This window comes from Chiloscyllium plagiosum, chromosome 3, assembly GCF_004010195.1.
Source record: "Chiloscyllium plagiosum isolate BGI_BamShark_2017 chromosome 3, ASM401019v2, whole genome shotgun sequence".
NCBI lineage: Eukaryota > Metazoa > Chordata > Chondrichthyes > Orectolobiformes > Hemiscylliidae > Chiloscyllium > Chiloscyllium plagiosum.
Genome location: NC_057712.1, coordinates 109,778,794 through 109,799,120, shown reverse-complemented (window position 1 = coordinate 109,799,120; position 20,327 = coordinate 109,778,794). Strand labels below are relative to the sequence as shown.

Sequence of the window (20,327 nt, the reverse complement as noted above, 5' to 3'; positions counted from 1 at the left end):
CTAAGACGATTTGATATGGAATTGGAAACAGTGAGCACAAGTTTCCACCGCATTTTACTGGATTTGACAGCACAATTCAATGAGACCAGCACTAAAGATCATGGAACTTTAGCGCAAATCATAATTAACTGCAAAACTAAGTGCTAGTTGAGTTTGTCATCCTTTGTGCTAGTTTTAAAAGTAATAGTTGAAGAAACTGATTAAATTTATCACCATTGCGAGCTGCTGTTAATTATGTATGCTTGCTGGCCTTCAAGCAAGCTTATAAAATTACATTTTTTTTAATTCAAGAAAACTAATACACGTATTTACAGCTTTTAACTTTTTTCCCAGTTAACAAAGAAACCATGATTACAGACCAATGTAAGTAGTAAATGGTTTGATAGCGTTTTAAAGTTAATTTCATTTATTTAAAACTTTTGAAAAAAAAAATATTTTGTTAAAGCTTATCATCTTGCACTCATCAGGACAAGTGCAATGCCAAAGACAGAACAACATCTTTGCTGTATTAATGTAGATGCCAGTGGTGTCTGGTTAGTAGTCATGTTGACATAAAGTGGGTACTAGTTAATGATGACTGATAGGAAAGCAAAGCTTGGTAGTTAACTACAGAATTGCCAAATGTTAAAGTCATCCTGCAGAATAATGGCAACCCTGTTCAGATCAATTCTCAGATCAATTGCATGAAATTATGAATAGCCTAAGGTTGTCACTTTTGGACCTGAAAGGATCTGAATCTACCTCAGGGTTAGGCATGAATGGCCTACTCCTGTACCTAAATTCTTATCTCAAATGTTTGAGCAAAGTGAAATCAGCTGCTTTGTGCTACTACTATGAAATAGCAACACCCAGTACTTTTCACCAATAGCCAAATGCTCTTGTTGAGCCAAAAAGACTTGCTGTTTATCACACAAACAAATAATATGAATTTGCATGTTGCATCATATTAAATAGCCAATCATTTTGGTTGGTGGTAATAAGCAAAGTAGTGACTATACCTTAACTAGCCCTTGTTTGCAAAACTCACAGAGTTCAAAATTAAATGTGATTTTGCAATTGGACAACATCTGCTACATAATCCTGAATGTGTGAAAAACTATGTCGACAATAAAGTTGGAATTTACATTTTGGCTCACAATATGGCAAGATTCTATGTACTGGAAACTACATTTATGAATGTTAAATTGGCTGATTAGAGCAAGGTGAAAAGCCTTGATAAAATGTGTCTTTTTTCAGCAATACTCAAAATCTGTACAACCAAACAACTAGTTGATAGAAAACTTTAGATAGGCAGCATTAAAAGATTAAAGACTCCCAAGTAAAAGATGTTGACTGTAAAAATAACTGCAAAACAAAAAAGTTCAGTGATACACCGTCTCCTAATGGAAGCTATGTCGTCTGCTGTTATTTCCTATATGTATAACATAGAAACATAGAAAAGAAGCAAGAATAAGTCATTCACTTCTTCTGCTTTTCAAAATTATCATAGCTAATCATTCAACTCAGTATCCGGTTCCTGTCTATTCCCCATACACTTTAACTCCTTTAGCCTGCAGAACTTGTGAAGCACGAGTAGGTAATTCAACCCCTCAAGCCTGCTCCAACATTCATACATTCATGACTGATCTCATTTCAGCCTCAACTCCACTTTCCTACACTCCATAACCCTTTAAACTATTACTAATTAAAATTCTGTTAACTCCTCCTTAAGTTGACTCAATGTCCCAGCATCCATCACACTCTGGGGTAATAACTGCACAGATTCACAACCCTTTGAGAGAAGAAACTTCTCATCTCGGTTTCAAATCTGCTACCCTTTGCCCTAAAATTATGAAATCTCCTACTACATTTCCCCAAGGGAAACATCCTACATCTACTCTGTCAATCCCTTAGGCACCTTATATGATTAGATCTCCTCTCACATTCTTTTAAACTCTAGACAGTATATGCCTAAAATGCTCAATCTGTATTCACAAGCCTCTGGAATCAATTCACTGAACCTCCTCTGAACTACCTCCAATGCAACTACATCCCTCTTCAAGTAATGGGGACCAGAATTGTATTCTAGGGGTGGTCACCCTAATGCCTTGTACAGTTGCAGAAACACTTCACAATTTTTATACTCTATTTCTTTAGCAATAAATGTCAAAATTCCATTTGTCTTCCTTATTGCCTGCTGAACCTACATAATAATTTTGTGATTCGTGCACGAGGACACCCAGATCCTTGTGCACCGAAGCACTCTGAAGTTTCTCTCCTTTTAGATTAGAAGTTGTCATTCTATTTCTTCTGACTAGAATGGATAATCTAACTATTATCCACATTAAACTTCATCTGTCAAATTTTGGCCCATTCACCTAACCTATCCATTTCCATATTGCTGATTTCCTAATTATTTATTGCAACTCACTTTCCCACCTATTTTGGCATCATCTGCAAATCTAGTCTCTTTCCCTGCAAGTTCATTAATATAGATTGTAAATAGTTGGGGTCCAAGGACTGAACATTGTGGCACTCCACTAGTCAAATCTTGCCAACCAGAGAAAGACCCATTTATCCTGACGCTGTTTTCTGTTGGTTAGCCAATGCTCTATCCAAGTTAATAAATTATAAATACTATATCTCACTCCTTCATGAAAACATTTAATGTTTTGGCCTGAACTGTTTTTTCTCTGGCAGAGAACTTCACAGGCTCACCACTCTTTGGGTGAAGAAATATCTCAGTCCTAAATGGCTAACCCACCATCCTTAAACAATGGTGCCAGGTGTGGTCTCCCCAGACATCAAGAACACCCTTCCTGTTTTACTCTGTCTAGTCCTGTTAAAATTTTATAGCTTTCTATGGTGTCACCAATCAATCAATCATTCTTCTGAACTCCAATGATTAGAGCCCGAACTGATCCAACCTCTCTTCATATTCCAGGAAACAGTCTGACAAGCCTTGGTTGCAATCCATCCGATGAACAATGTTGGAACAATGAATGCTAACAAATACTACAGGGAGAGATGAACAAAATGCAGCAGGTTCATCTCAAATCAAATCTCAGAAGTTCTGATAGAATAGATGGGGGTGCCTCATTTCAGAGGAGAGGATACTTCCTGCTCAGAACTGTTCACAGAACCGTATCTCCTTAGAGAATCTTGGGTCATTTGTGCAGACTTCTGACCCAGTTTCTCCAGAAAATAGGATATTACAAGGGAACTGGTACAACCAATGCTGCATCTTTCAGAATGGATTGGATTCCAGAGCAGGTAAGAAGCTAGGAATCTGTGAGTGAGTCTTGGCTCCCCAAAGCCTATCCATCATCTGCCAGCACAGGTCAGGAGTGTGTTGGAATTCTCCCCAATGGAGGAGTGCAGATTCAACAAAATTAAAGAAGCCAGACATCATCCAGGACAATCAGCCCACCTCAGTGACATCACATCTACATACATTCAGTCCCTCTATCACCAGAAAAAACCCCACAAGTTTTACTTACACGCTTCTCATTCCATCTCAATATTAAACACATGCTGTATTTCTGACAGCTGAATTTAATTTTTATAGAAAAAAGTCATTTTAAACTTTTACACCTTCAAACTTGTACAGCAATCAACTTTTGGTAATTTCAGATAGCTCCAACTGAATTGTGGGGTTTGTGAAGCTCATTGTAATGATTTAATAGTCCCTGGATATTAATATGTGGAAAATTCATTTGTTGTTCAAACCATTTGGCAACTGTTAGGAGCTGCTTATCACAAAAAGCTCGTCCAATAAATTGAATGCTCAGTGGCAATCCTCTTTCTGATAGAGCAGTCGGGACTGTCACAGCAGGCAAACCTGAAAAAGCAAAATTAAGATATTAATGAGGTAAAAACAAAATTTGTTACGCCCTCAAAACATTTTTACTTAACTTCATTCACTATTGCTGTTTTGTTTCAGAGCATTTCCTGACTGAGGTGGCAAGGGGGATAAAAAATGAACAGATAAAAGGCTTGAAGAAGAAAAACTGTCCATCTGGTCCGTATTATCCCAGGACTGCATTGAACCTATATAATCTGCTCCATTGTAAATCTCAATAAACCCAAAGACAGACTGAGTAAAATCAATTCAACAAAGCTCAAGAATCTCTGTTTAAATTGCTATGATATTCATCCTTAACCACCTGCTTTCCATAGGTTAGTACTTCCACGACCTTAGATCCCAGGAATAATATTAATAATGAAGGGTGTGGATAAACCAGGAGGTGCAGAGATTGCTAAGACTAAGGATGTGGAGATCCTGCTGAACTTAAATGGAGGGTTGGAAAAGGGTCAGCAATTGGGAGGTGGGGAAGAGGTCATTGATCAGAGCTGGTGCGTCACTCAGGATTGAGACTCTGGGAATGGTCAGTAGACAGGGCCAATGGGAAAGTTAGTGAACAGTGTTGTGGGAGGGAGCTTGGGCCAAGGGGTATTTCACATCACTCGTTGTTTCACCTACATATTTGGGATCTGCTTCCAATGTCCTTTGAGTTATAATTCTTATTAATTTAAGATGCCAGCTGGATGAACATTCAAATTGATTTCAAGTTGCTAACTACACTTAATAATAAAAAGAAATCTGTAATTAAAAGTCTCATGATGATCATGAAACCATCGCCGATTGTCGGAAAAGCCCATCTGTTTCACTAATGTCCTTTAGGGAAGTAAATCTGCTATCCTTACCTGGTCTAGCCTACATGTGACTCAAGACCCATGGCAATGTGACTGACTCTTAACTTTCCTTTGAACAATTAGGGGCAGGCAATAAATGCTAGTCTAGCTAGCGATGCCTGCATTCTGAGAACCAATGAGAAAATCTGCTAACTTCTCTTGTTCCAGCTGCAGCAGGGGCTGGGATGTTGAAGCTGCGACTGGATTTGCTGTTTTTGTCTTGAACAGTGACATAAATAGCAATGAGTATCTGCCCAGCATAGACTTATTCTCCAGACATCAGCAGTGCCCTGCAGAAGTGCCTTTGTACTCAAAGCACACAATTCTAGGCTAACAGTCCCAACTTTTTCTCTGTTCTCAGGGTGCAAATGTCATTCATAAAGTCGGTAATTATATCTATCCCCAAAGCATGAGAGGTGGTGTTGTGCCCCTTGTTCAACTGCTATAGACCTTGGGGTGTATGTACACTCAAAGTGCTATTTAGAAAGTAGCTCCAGGATTCTGACTCAGTGACAGTGAAGGAATAGTGACATAATTCCAAATCAGGATGGTGAGAGGCTTGGAAGGGAACATGGTGGTGGTGATCCTTTTGTGTTTGCTGCCTTTGTCCTTCACAGGGATCGAAATCAGAAGGTTTGGAAGGTGATTTTTGAAGGAGCCGTAATGAGTTGCACTAGTGCATCTTGTAGATGGCACACACTGCTGCCACTGTGCATTAGTGTTAGAGAGAGTCAATGTTGAAGATGATAGATGGGGCATTAGTCAAATAGACTGCATTGGCCTGGATCGTGTGAAGCCACTTGGGGAGACAAGTGGAGAGAATCAAAGCTGAATGTATGACTTTTTGCAGGATTGTCTGCACAGTGAATTGTGAAAGAGTTGCGCAGTGTCTACCTGGACACCCTTGGGAACCATGGACATTTTTGTTGCTTGTTTATTGTTGCGTTTCCTGGGTTTCTTGTCTCTTCAGTCTACTATCAGACTAATATTTCTTTTAGGCTTGTAGAAGTTTCAGACCCCTGTTGGGGGACACCCTGCAAAATTGTTCACTTTCTTTGAAATATTTATTTTTAGCAATTTTACATTCCCGATATTGTGTTCCCTAAATCCTGTTCAAAGCTACCGTGGAAAATATTCTGTTAAAAAAAAAAAGCAGCATTCGATACAAATTCCACCAATAGTTTTTCGTGTCCCTATTACACCAACAATGGAGGATCTAGCTCAGAGTGATGCATGCAATACATTTTTGAAAGGAGACTGAACTAAACAAGTGTGAAACACTTGAGTATGACTTCACTGATACAATGTGAAGTAATTCATGAAAAATACAATGAAATGTGTAAAAACTAGAAAGCCAAGTAAAGCTGGAGTGTTGGGCAGATAAAGTGCTGCATGTACCTGCTAGGTTGACAGATTGTGTAAAAATATCCTCTTGGGCACTCCTTGTCCTGTTATCTTCTTTGATAAACTCATGATACGTGAAGGCATCACTTAGGGTCGTGGGTGTAAGCAGCACATCAATACCAGATCCAAATACCTTCAGAAAGTCATTGGCAATGAGACGTCTCACTTTCTGGGCTTTTACAAAGAAGTGATCATAATTCCTGAGAGATTTAAACATGAAAAAAAAAGGAAATTGTAAAGAAATGACATAGACAGGCAACACAATGATTCAACATCAGGGTGACAATATTTCAGACAGACAGTGGCTGAGGTGAATTTTTCCTCCAACCCTTATGAAGAACCACAATGCTGAGCTGTATGCAGATAGTTCAAAACCCCAGTGTGAAATATTTATATAGCATCCCAATACACCTCTCAATGTCGCAGCATGTTTCACATGTGAATTACTTGGGGCTGAATAATATCTTTTCAGTGACAAACAGAAACAGAAATTACTGGAGATACTCAGCAGGTCTGGTAGCATCTGTGGAGAGTTAATGCTTCAAGTCTAGTCACCCTTCTTTACTTCCTCTTCAGAACTGGAGTTGTGAAGAAGGGTTGCTGAACTTGAAATGGTAACTCAGTTTTTCTCCCTCCACAAATGTGGCCAGACCTGTTGAGTTTCTTCAGCAGTTTGTTTTTGCCTGTTTCAGATCTCCAGTATCTGCAGCTCTTTGTTTCATTTTGTTATCTTTTCAGGGCTGGTTGTTAAGCAAAATATTTTAAATCAGAACTCCATGAGAATGTCCTTAAGATGGGACCTTTAAGATCCTTACCAATCAGACAGCTGAATACAGCATCTCCAGCAAAGGACATCTTCCTCAGTTGGGCACAGTAGTCTACAATTATGTGCTGGGGACAACTAGCGTGCAAATTACAAATGCATGTTGGTTAACTAGAGTCACAGAGTCATAGAGATGTACAGCATGGAAACAGACCCTTCAGTCCAAATGCTCCATACCGACCAGATATTCCAACCCAATCTAGTCCCGTTTTCCAGCACTTGGCCCATATCCCTCTAAACCCTCCCTATTCATATACCCATCCAGATACCTTTTAAATGTTGCAATTGTTCCAACCTCCACCATTTCCTCTGGCAGCTCATTCCACACACGCACCACCCTCAGTGTGAAAAGGTTGCCCCTTACGTCTCTTTTATATCTTTCCCCTCTCACCCTAACCAATGTTCTCTAGTTATAGACTCCCCCACCCCAGGGAAAAGACTTGGTCTATTTATCCTATCCATGCCCCACATAATTTTGTAAACCTCTATAAGGTTACCCCTCAGCCTCCGACGCTCCAGGGAAAACAGCCCCAGCCTATTCAACCCCTCCCTATAGCTCAAATCCTCCAACCCAGGCAACAACATTGTAAATCTTTTCTGAAACCTTTCAAGTTTCATAACATCCTTCCGATAGGAAGGAGACCAGAATTGCACGTATTATTCCAAAAGTGGCCTAATGAACGTCTTGTACAGCTACAACATGACCTCCCAACTCCTGTACTCAATACTCTGACCAATAAAGGCAAGCATACCAAAAACCTTCCTCACTATCCTATCCACCTGCAACTCCACTTTCAAGGAGTTATGAACTTGCACGCCAAGGTCTCTTTGTTCAGCAACACTAACCAGGACCTTACCATTACGTGTATAAGTCCTGCTAAGATTTGCTTTCCCAAAATGCAGCACCTTACATTTATCTAAATTAAATTCCATCTGCCACTCCTCAGCTCATTGGTCCATCTGGTCAAGATCCCATTGTACTCTGAAGTAACCTTCTTTGCTGTCCACTACGCCTCCAATTTTGGTGTCATCTGCAAACTTACTAACTGTACCTCTTATACTCCATCCAAATCATTTATAGAAACAACAAAAAGTAGTGGACCCAGCACTGACCCTTGTGGCATTCCACTGGTCACAGGCCTCCAGTCTGAAAAACAACCTTCCACCACCATCCTCTGTCTTCTATCTTTGAGCCAGTTCTTTATGGCTAGTTCTCCCTGCATTCCATGAAATCTAACCTTGCTAATAAGGTCTCCATGGGGAACTTGCCGAATGCCTTACTGAAGTCCATATAGATCATGTCCACCACTCTGCCCTCATCAATCCTCTTTGTTACTTTTTAAAAAAAAACTCAATCACTTTCGTGAGACATGATTTCCCACACACAAAACCATGTTGACTATCCCTGATCAGTCCTTGCCTTTCCAAATACGTGTAAATCCTGTCTCACACAATTCCCTCCAACAACTTGCCCACCACCAACATTAAGCTCACCAGTCTGTAGTTCCCTGGCTTGTCCTTACCACCTTTCTTAAACAATGATACCATGTTAGCCAACCTCCAGTCTTCCGGCACCTCACCTGTGACTATCGATGATACAAATATCTCAGCAAGGGCCCAGCAATCACTTCCCTAGCTTCCCACAGAGTTCTAGGGTGCATGCGATCGGGTCCTGGGGATTTATCCACCTTTATGTGTTTCAAGAGATCCAGCACATCCTTCTCTGTAATATGGAAATTTTTCAAGATGCCACCATCTATTTCCCGACATTCTGTATCTTCACTGTCCTTCTCCACAGTAAACACTGATGTAAAATATCTCCCCCATTTTCTGCGGCTCCACACAAAGACTGCCTTGCTGATCTTTGAGGGGCCCTATTTGCTCCCGAGTTACCCTTTGTCCTTAATGTATTTGTAAAAACCATTTGGATTCTCCTTAACCCTATTTGCCAAATCGCTAATGAATTAAAATCCATTTCAACCGAAATTAATTGAGAGATGGGGTGTGTGAGGAGTTGCCAAATACATACAGAGGAGTGGGAGGGAGCAAGTGGGTAGAGTGCAGTCAGGAGTAAGGGGAAGGGAATGGTGGGGACCATACTGCGAGATCCCCAACACTGGAGTTGCAAGCAGAGGGTGGGAATTGACAGTTCCCTGGGTGTCAGTGACTTTACCCATGCACCCACCCATCCTATGTGCAAACGTATCCTCTGTCGTCGTGGTGACATCTGTGCTTGTGCAGGCAGCGGCCATCTTTGCCAGACACTCTGGCGTTGGCAACACACACTGAGTAAACATGAGCCAGCTTATAACCCGATTAGAAAGCTCCCTTACTGTTTTAAAAGGAAGTAATTTCCGGCCAGGATTCTTCCTCTGACTGCATCATTGAATCCTTCATGCCTGGTTGCTGCATACAAGGCTTCTGTGGAACTTTTGATTTCACTGCGGTGCCCTTTAAACAAAAATATCTGAAATGAGTATAAAGATAGAATGCAGAGAGCTGCTGTTGCACATACTCCCCTGCTGTCTGCAAACATGCCATTTTCTGCCGAAACAGATGAACAAGTTATGGCAACAATACAAATGTCATGAAGGACGGTCACTTAACCCGAAACATTAACTCTGATTTTTCTTCACAGATGCTTCCAGACCTGCTGAGCTTTTCCAGCAATTTCTGTTTTTGTTTCTGATTGACAGCATCCGCAGTTCTTTTGTTTTTTGTTTCGTACAAATGTCACATCTGGACATGGAACAGTGTCAAATTTTAAAATCTGTCCGATTGCTGTGTCACACCACTGGGAGCTGTGCTTTCCAATGTCTCAGCTTGAAATTCTCTGTTCTCCACTGCACTACTCCTTTAAGTTATTGCATGAAACCTAACTCTTTGACCAAGAGGCACCCATCCAAATGTCTCCAGCTTTGCTTTGGTGTTAATTTTTATTAGATTATGCTCCTGGACAAACAGCCAGCCCCACAAATCGTTGGAAGCATGTGATATGAAATATCAGCTTTGAGGGTCATCGGCTGGATTCACAGATCACACTTTTAAAGAAAAATTAACAATTTCTACTTGTCAAAGGGCATTTTCCTGAAGCACTTTGAAAATAGCTGCCAAGACCACCTGGAGACGTGACATCAGCTTAACTCCTCCTTTATCGAAAATGAAGATACAAAGTGTACAGAAGGTCATTAAAGCCTAATCAGCTGGGGCCATGGAACCATGGCTAAAAATATCTGCATAACTAAAAACCAAAAGATTGCGGATGCTGTAAATCAGAAACAAAAGCAGAAGTTGCTGGAAAAGCTCATCAGGTCTGGCAGTGTCTGTGAAGAGAAATCAAAGTTTACGTTTCAGGTCCGGTATCTGAGGACATGTCACCGGACCCGAAATGTTAACTTATTTCTCATTACAGATGCCGCCAGACCTGATGAGCTTTTCCAGCAACTTCTGTTTTTTGTTAAAAACATCTGCAGATGTGAGTTAACCAAGCTATCTTTTGGATAATGCAGGTAAAGTAATGTGACAAATCAACCTTGTGTTTTCACGCTGGTAGAAGGTACCAGCAAAAGTCAGGAAATGCTGCCTTCTGTTCCTCTCTTTCTCTCTCTCCCACCAGCAAACCCCCCCCCCCCCCGCCCCCACTCCTTTAGTATGACAACTAAACCTTGTGCCTCCCAATCCGGGGGGGCGGGGGGGAGAGAAGGACACTACGACTGTGCCACAAGAAGGCTCCTCAAATGGAATTTGAATTTGAAAGCTAATCTGTGAAACATAGGAGCAACAATAGACCATTCAGTTCTTTGAGCATGCTCTCTATTCAATATGATCATGGGTAATCATTACAGACTGTTCCCACTTTCTCCCCATATCCTTTGATTCCTTTAGACCTACAAACTATATCTAACTCCTTCTTTAAACTTCTTCTTTAGTATCAACTGCTTTCTGTGGCAGAGAATTCCAGAGACTCACTACTCTCTGGGTGAAGAAATTTCTCATCTTGGTTCTAAATGGCATTTCCTGTATCCTTCAACACTGGACTCGCCCCTCATCCTTCCTGCATCTATCCTGTCTACTCCTGTTAGAATTTTGTAGGTTTCTGGCAGATCTCCCTCATTCTTCTAAACTCCAGTGAACTTAGTACTAACCAATCCAGTCTCTCTTCATACATCAATCACCCCAGGGATGAGAGTCAGAGAGGGTGGAGAGCAAGTTAATTTAATCCTTCAGTCTTGTGACAATGTCTTAAAAGCTTCACGAACTTATAACTTAATTACAACGTAGAAGCATACAAACAAAATCTGCCTTATTACTGTCAAAAGATATTTTGGAGCTCAAATCCAGAGAATAAGAGCAATGTAAGCATTTCACAACCTGTGTGTGATTTCTGATGAAAGAGGAGGTAATCTGAAGCTGACCTGGTTTAGTGGCTCAAAGGAGTTCTAAACATGTACTGAATGTTGGGAATGATTAACAGGAAAAGGAAAAAGTCTTCTTTAATCTGCTACTCAGATTGTTAATTGCACAGTGCGGATTCCTCATTGAAATTAAAATAAATGGCTTAACCTCTAGCAGATGTTGTCGGAAAAAGATTCTCTTCTCTTCTGTGAAAAATTGAACTGAGCAGGTGCAAGATGGCACTTTTCACAAATATACAGTATATTAAGACAGAAGATTAGCTAAGTCTGTTCAGGTTTTCAGAAAAAGTGTGTAATTTAATGGTACGGTTTCGGAGGTCAACAATGGTAGGAGGCAAGCCAGTTAATTCCAATATTGTTGTTTGTACAAAAACTGGCTTACCTCGAAAGGGAACTAACTCCATCCAAATGGAAGAGAAAACCCTGCCACTTACTTGAGTCTCAAAAAACAGAAGGGAGGTCAACTCAGATCAACAATTGCAATGATAAAAACATTTCAATCTTGGAACATTATTAATCATGTATATAATTTAAACATCTGATGATAATTTATTAGTTATGTTGAGGTTTAACTTCAAACTATTGCAGCCATTTGTAGTAATATCAGAATTTGATTGCTGCCATAATTAACATTGTTCATATTAGTGTTAATTTATTGTGATGCACTCAGTTGCTGGCGCAATCTCTGCTACTCATTTCAAGTAGCTCTATTCATTAATTACTGCTGGTTCAATTGCTAAGGAACTCTGACTTCGTCTAATTGAATTTGTATGTGTCGAACAACAAAAGACAGATCTACATTTATCTTTAGGATGTCCTGAAGAGCTTTGTATCGAATGAACCAGTCCTGAAGTCCATTATTGTAATGTAGAAAATGTGACAATTAAACAGGAGTACAATAATCAGTTCTAATTACATATGTAGTGGGATAGATATTGACCAGGAGAACTCCATCACTCTTCTTTGAAATTGTTTTGCAGGATCTTTTAAATAACAAGACAGATGCAGTCTCAGTTAAATGTCTCATCAGAAAAATTAGGGATAGTCAGCATGGCTTTGTGCATAGGAAATTATGTTTCACAAATTTGATTGAGTTTTTTTGAAGAAGTAACAAAGATGATTGATGAGGGCAGAGCGGTGGACATGATCTATATGGAATTCAGTAAGGCGTTCAACAAGGTCCTCATGGGAGACTTGGAAGCAAGGTTAGATCTCATGGAATACAGGGAGAACTAGCCCTTTAGATACAGAACTGGTTCGAAGGTAGAAGACAGAGGGGGGTGGTGGAGGGTTGCTTTTCAGACTGGAGGCCTGTGACCAGTGGAGTGCCACAAGGATTGGTGCGGAGTCCACTACTTTTCGTCATTTATATAAATGATTTGGATGTGAACATAGGAGGTATAGTTAGTAAGTTTGCAGATGACACCAAAAGTGGAGGTGTTGTGGACAGCGAAGAAGGTTACTTCAGAGTACAATGGGATCTTGATCGGATGGGCCAATGGGCTGAGAAATGGCAGACAGAGTTTAGTTTAGACAAATGCAAGGTGCTGCATTTTGGAAAAGCAAAGCAGAGCACGACTTATACACTTAATTGTGAGATTCTGGGAAGTGTTGCTGAACAAAGAGACCTTGGCGTGCAGGTTCACAGCTCCTTGAAAGTAGAATCGCAGGTAGATAGGATAGTGAAGAAGGCATTTGGAATGCTTCCCTTTATTGGTCACAGCATTGAGAATAGGCATTGGGAGGTCAAGTTGTGGCTGTGCAGGTTATTATTTAGTCCACTTTTGGAATATTGCATGCAATTCTGGTCTCTTTCCTTGGAAGGATGTTGCGAAACATGAAAGGATTTAGAAAAGATTTACAAGGATGTTGCCAGAGTTGGAGGATGAGCTATAGGGAGAGATTGAATAGGCAGGGTCTGTTTTCCTTGGAGCGTCGGAGGCTGAGGGGTTTACCTTATAGAGGTTTATTAAACCATTAATGGCATGGATAGGATAAATAGACAAGGTCTTTTCATTTGGGTGGGGGGGGGGGGGTGGCGGAGTCCAGAACTAGAAAGCACAGGTTTGGGGTGAGAGGGGAAAGACATAAAAGGGACCTAAGGGGCAACTTTTTCACGCAGAGGGTGGTGCATGTATGGAATGAGCTACCAGAGGAAGTGGTGGAGGCTGGTAAAATTACAGCATTTAAAAGGCATCTGGATAGGAAGGGTTTAGATGGATATGGACCAAGTGTTGGAAAATGGGACTAGATTAGGTTAGGATATCTGGTCGGCATGGATGAGTTGGACCAAAGAGTATGTTTCCATGCTGTACATCTCTATTGACTCTATGATAGTGTTGTAGCCCTTCAATTTTGGAGCATCAGCCTTCCACAACAGAAACTGCAGTGTTATCAATCAATCAGGGCTGATTAAGCAGTGGTATTGTATTTCACAAGCAGTTGTTTGTACACAACATGTTATCTGACTCATCCTCTGATGATAAGGCAAAAGCACCTTAATCAAATTTGTTCATTATGGTTTTTATAATCAAAATGTGGGAGTGTACCCTCAAATTTAATCTGAACATTACCATCTGGAAATTCAGCAAACCCAACTCAGCAAGTCAATGCTGAAGTGATAAAACCTGGGTGATTGACTGTAGTCAAAGTGAGGACTGCAGATTCTGGAGATCAGATTCTCCTGCTCCTCGGATGCTGCCTGGCCTGCTGTGCTTTTCCAGCACCACACTCTCCACTCTGATTGACCTTGGTGGGCGGAATGGATTAGATGTGTTGGGATGGGGATGAAAGTAGAGGAGCTGGAGATACCTCGAGAATTGGAGGGAGGGGGAGAATAACCATCTCATGGCCTATGCCTGTGGTCCTGTTATCAGTGGTTTGCTGAAGCATCAGTGAGGCATCCAGTGGAAAGCCTCGGTCACAAACCACAATACTTCCATGGATGGTGCTGGCCCTCCTAACTGGGCTTCGTTTAGTTCAGGCCATGGTTTTGTCTCAAACCGTGCGGTTATCCTCATGTCTCTACTAAAAAAGTGGTTGGAGGTTCCAGAATTAGTAAGTTATTTTTCCAGCCATTTTAAACAGGTCTTATTGTCTCTGCGAAGATATCATGTATTTATCCATTAGATATTGATTCTTAATTCTCACATGTATGGTAACTACTGTCTACTGAGATCACATTCAGTAAACCTATACCATATCTTTATCCATACCATAGTTGCTCCGTACCATATTCTAGTCCATCAAAGCGTGCCATGTTTGATGCTACTTCTGTTGTGCACAGGACATGGTAGCAGACAATTGAGTATTGGGTATGAGGTAGGGAGACTTCAACAACTCTGGCACCTGCATCTTCAAATAGGTCTGCAGCCTTTATCCAGGTTTTCAGAACTTCACTGGACAATCCTGGGGCATGATATTCCTTTCAAAACAAGCAAGAGGTTGATTAATTGAAGGAGAAATTTAAAATCTGTACCCTCTTTCAAATTAATCGGTACTAAACCACAGTTCTGAGACAGAATTTCAACCAGCAATTCAATTATAAAGAACCAAACAGGATCTGGGTGTTCTTACAAAGAGATCTGGGTGTTCTTGTACACTAGTCAATGAAGGTAAGCATGCAGGTACAGCAGGTAGTGAAGAAGGCTAATAAGCATGCTGGCCTTCATAACAGGAGGGATTGAGTATAGAAGCAAAGAGGTTCTTCTGCAGATGTACAGGGCCCTGGTGAGACCACACCTGGAGTACTGTGTGCAGTTCTGGTCTCCAAATTTGAGGAAAGACATTCTGGCTATTGAGGGAATGCAGCGTAGGTTCACGAGGTCAATTCCTGGAATGGCGGGACTACCTTACGCTGAAAGACTGGAGCGACTGGGCTTGTATACCCTTGAGTTTAGAAGACTGAGAGGGGATCTGATTGAGACATATAAGATTATTAAAGGATTGGACACTCTGGAGGCAGGAAACATGTTTCCGCTGATGGGTGAGTGCCGAACCAGAGGACACAGCTTAAAAATACGGGGTAGACCATTTAGGACGAAGATGAGGAGAAACTTCTTCACCCAGAGAGTGGTGGGTGAGTGGAATGCTCTGCCCCAGAGGGCAGTGGAGGCCCAGTCTCTGGATTCATTTAAGAAAGAGTTGGATAGAGCTCTCAAGGATAGTGGAATCAAGAGTTATGGAGATAAGGCAGGAACAGGATACTGATTAAAGGATGATCAGCCATGATCATACTGAATGGTGGTGCAGGCTCGAAGGGCAGAAGGGCCGACTCCTGCACCTATTGTCTAAAATTTGTTCAATGCCGAGGTTCTGGATTGATGCACTAAAACAGGGATTGAACGACTTTTGAAGGATACTGAGCTCATGTCCCGACCGTATAAACTATTTTAGATAGATGTTTTTGGGGAGGAAGGAGGTAGAAATATCTTTTCTGATCTCATTTATTATGTGAGAACAGACCTGGTGGTTGTTCTTCCAATTTCTTTCCTGATTTAGATGGGAGGGACTATCACAAGACCCTCCATTCAGCATCCCCCACAAGCAAACTCTTGCACAGAGGCCAGAAGTGAATTGAGAATCAAATAGAGTAGAAGCAAAGCCGACAAACTAACCTGGGCAGGAATGATTATTCTAAATCACAAGCCTGTTTGTGTTAAGAGTTTTGTAAATGAACTCCGTTGCATCAGACTAGGCCTAATGGATATAGTTTAAAAGGGGCGAAATGAAATTTATTCTCTCTGCGGGTCATGAGTCTGCAAACCTCTCTTCTTTAGAGAGTGGTGGAGGCTGGATCATTGCATAGTTTTAAGGCAGAGAAAGAAAGATTCTGAACCAACGGGAGACAAGGACTGGCAAAGTAGGCAGTGATATGGTGTTGAGACAACAGCTTAGCTATAATCTTACTGAATGACAGACCAGACTCGAGGGGTCAAGTGGCCTGCTCCTATTCCAAATTTGCTCCTATTTGTATTGACACAGTGGTATCGACCTATCTAACACTGACAAACCATTGCAATATCCACAATAACAAGAGTACACAAACACAGCATAGCTTCAATAAAACACTATATACCACCTTTAAAGATCAAGTTACTCTTATTCAAACATCAAATATGAAGTACTATTGTACTTTAGTAGCATGTGATGCTATTGTGCAGCACATGCAAATGATAGAAATTAAACAAATAAAAAGATCTGAGAAATGAAATGCACAACAATTGTCTATTTTTAAAATTGCATTGGTAAACATTACTTATTTCACAGTTACAGTGCTGATTTCAAAGTAACCAAGTGAACAGACTGCCATTCATTCCAAATATATTGAGGTGTAAACTGCAAGTGTACTGTACTCTCTTTTAAGCAAGTCCTATCCAGTTACAAAATAAAAGCTCTACTGCTTTCTTATAGAGATGATAATAATAATAATAATAAAAATAATCTCAGTCATCCAGTTTTGTTCAAAATGAACATAAATATTACTTAATAAATTCAAAACCTGTTAATAAGAACTTGCAATTTTTTTGTGCCGTGAGAATTCACAAAATTAGTCACTGAGCTACATGAGGTGATTTTCAGTTCGATGGCCAAATCTTGGTCGAAGAGGTAAGTTCAACAGAATGAAGAAAATGAGTTGGAGAGTCAGAGAGATAAGGGAAAAGATGGCGGCCTGATGGTAATGTCACTGGACTAGTAAACCAGAGGCCTAGGTTAACACTCTGGGTAATGTGGTTCAAATCCCAACACAGAATTTAAATTCAATTTACAAAGTTAATATCAGTAATGGTGACCATCAAAAACTAATAAAAATGTAAAAACTAATCTAGTTCATGAACGAAATCCTCATCCAATCTGTCCTGCATGCGACTCTAGACTGTCTGCAACGTGGTGACTAGTACCCTCCCTCTGAAGCAGACTTGCAAGCCACTCAGTTCAAGACTAAATAGGGGTGGACCACAAATGCTAGCCTGTCAGTGACACTCATATTCAATGAAAGGAGAAAAACAAACAAACATTTATGGTTTCAGCAGCTCAAGATGGTATCATAAATTAAATTACTATTAAATTCAGGAATTCTCAAAAGATCAGAATCAGATGAGGGCAAATGTAAGAGGGTTGTAGGACTGGCGAGACTACGGAGTTGCAGAGTTAAAGTCATATGGAAAACAAAGAGAAACTTTCAAAAATAAGATGTTGTTTGATTGGAAAACGAATGTAGGTTAGTGAGCACATGGGTGATGTGCAAAGTGGACTTACTACAAATAAGGACCCAGGAAGCAGAGTAATGGGTGACTTCCAGTTTACTGAGATTTGAATGTGGGAAGCCAGCCAGAATTTGAATATTCAAGCTTGGGGATAACAAAGACACAAAATCATCAGTCGATGAACCGTGGCAGGGCATGCCTGGCGATGTTACAGAGGTGAATCGTGATGACACAGATATGTGGTCAGAAGCTCAGATTAGAGTCAAATATAACAGCAAGGTTGTGAGTTTAGCAAGGTTTTTGGTTTAGTCTCAAGGCAGTTGTCAGTGAGAAGAACGGAGCTACAGTAAAGAAAGCACACCAATGCCTCTACTTCATCAGAAGGCTAAGGAAATTTGGCATGTCCGATGGCTCTTACCAATTTTTATAGATTAACCATAGAAAGCATCCTACCTGGATGTATTGCAGCTTAATATGGCAACTGCTTTGCCCAAGATTGCAAGAAATTACAGAGTTTTAAGCACAACCCAGGCCATCACTCAAATCAACTTTTCACCCATTGACTCCCTCTATATTTCCTGCTGCCTCAGGAAAGCAGCCAATGCAATCAAAGACCCTTCCTACCTACGTTATACTCTCTTGCACACTTTGCTGCTGGATAGAAGATACAAAAGCTTGAAAACATGTATCAACAGATTCAAGAACAGCTTCTTCCCCGGTCTTATCAGACTTATGAATGGACCTCTCAAACATTAAAGTTGATTTTTCTTTGTACCTTCTCTGTAGCTGTAACACTCAATTCTGCATTCTGTTCAATTACTCTGATGTAGCTATGTCAGGTAAGCATGGAAAACAATACTTTTCACTGTATCGCCATACATTTGACAATAACAAAATAAAATCAAAGTCAGCAGCTAGGGAACAAATTTTAAAGCAGGGACCAAATGCAATGGTTTCAGCTGTTGGGAAGACAGGAGGCAAGTGACTCGCTGCAAGATTCCTAGCCTCAGACCTGCTCTTGTTGCCACTGTATTGACATGGCTGGTTCAGTTCAATGGTCAATGGTAGCCCCAAATCCCAAGAGTGGAGGAATTCAGCAACAGTAATGCCATTGAATGCCAAGAGGCAATAGCTGGATTCTCTCTTGTTTGAGCTGACTGAGTGACCTCTGGTAGGTTAAAGGTAGGTTTCAGCAGAGTTTAATTGCCATCATTGTCTCACTCTGAATACTGCTATTCTCACTGTTTTTCCTGGAACGTCGGAGGCTGAGGGGTGACGTTATAGAGGTTTACAAAATTATGAGTGGCATGGATAGGGAAAATGGGCAGTCTTTTCCCTGGGGTCGGGGAGTCCTGAACTAGAGGGCATAGGTTTAGGGTGAGAGGGGAAAGATATAAAAGAGACCTTCGGGGCAACTTTTCCCACACAGAGGGTGGTAAGTATATGGAATGAGCTGTCAGAGGAAGTGGTGGAAAATGGTACAATTGCAACACTTAAGAGGCACTTGGATGGGTATATGAATAGGAAGGGTTTGGAGGGATATGGGCTGGGTGCTGGCAGGTGAGACTAGATTGGGTTGGGATATCTGGTCGGCATGGACGGGTTGGACCGAAGGGTCTATTCCCATGCTGTACATCTCTATGACTCTAAGTGATTTGCAAAAAGTCCTCGCTAGCAAGATTTGTTTAAATTTCCTAAATCTGAGAGATCTAAATGAGAAGCACTTGGTTCAATGGAAAATTGGGACCTAGTTGGGAGTGTTAATTAGACTTCTGACATTTCATTTTCAAGAACTGCGTGTAGCCTAAAATGATGGGAGTCTTCTGTGCACTGACTAGGGGGAGGTTAGTAAGAATGAAGGCCAACATCCATTGCTTTATGACACAAATTGGTAGTCTTACTCAATGAGAGAGAAAGGGGATCTTTATATTAGAAATAGAAAGTGCTAGAGAAATTCAGCTGGTCTGACAACATCTGTGGACAGAGAAAGAGTTAACATTTCGAGTCCAAAGATTCTTCTTCAGAGATTACTCAACTGCTTTTTCCAGAGTTGCTGCCCGACCCGCTGAGTTTCTCCAGCAGAAACAGAAATTGCTGGAGAGCCTCAGTGGGTCTGGCAGCATCTGTGTAGAGAAAGCTGAATCATCATTTCAAGTCCAGTGACCCTTCTCCAGAACCCATTTCTCCAAAGAGTCTCCAGCACTTTGTTTTTTAGATTTCCAGCTTCCCATTATATTGCTTCTAGTTAGGGGATTTTTATATTGTACTCAACATCTAGTGTTTCCAACACAAACGTGCCACAATTTATTGACCAAACAAAAGCTTTAAAAACTACCTCAGTCTTCTCCTTTGATCAGAATAAATTAGAATAACACAACACATGTTAGGAAACTGGATAACTGCTTTTCAAAATTAAATTGCTTTTGGAAGTTAGCTTACAAAACCTAGTTACAGGCCTTACCTTTGGGATCCCCACACTCAGATTTCTTACATCAATCTCATCAGGTAATTCAAAGGGTTCAAAGGGGTCCTGTATTGTGGTAGAGTCCTTTGGATCATGCCCCGCAAGTGTACCTGTTCAAGTATTACAGCAAAATTACTAAAACCATAGCCCAAAATTAAAAGTAACCAGGACATAGTGAATGGCTGAGCTGGCACAATGGACACTGAACATCATATCAGAAGATAGCATTCGAAAGGTTTCTCCTAGGTGCTATTTTCCAAAAGCTGTTTTTAAAAAATATATTGTCCAACTTCCTTGTTTTTGGCTATACTTCCTAATCTTCCACTTTCACTTCCATCTGA

The 20,327-nt window shown here is 40.8% G+C and overlaps 1 protein-coding gene across 1 annotated transcript in view; it reads right to left on the bottom strand.

The window, feature by feature from the left end:
- Positions 1-223: 223 nt before the first annotated feature.
- Positions 224-20,327, bottom strand: part of qrsl1 (glutaminyl-tRNA amidotransferase subunit QRSL1) — a 33,994-nt gene continuing 13,890 nt past the window's right edge. The window contains exons 7-11 of the mRNA XM_043687052.1: positions 19,984-20,096; positions 14,548-14,740; positions 9,235-9,352; positions 6,073-6,278; positions 224-3,820 (exon numbers count right to left, since the gene is read on the bottom strand). Of these exons, the coding sequence (XP_043542987.1) occupies positions 3,609-3,820; positions 6,073-6,278; positions 9,235-9,352; positions 14,548-14,740; positions 19,984-20,096 (842 nt within the window). The 3' untranslated portion in view covers positions 224-3,608. The remainder of the gene's footprint in view (positions 3,821-6,072; positions 6,279-9,234; positions 9,353-14,547; positions 14,741-19,983; positions 20,097-20,327) is intronic.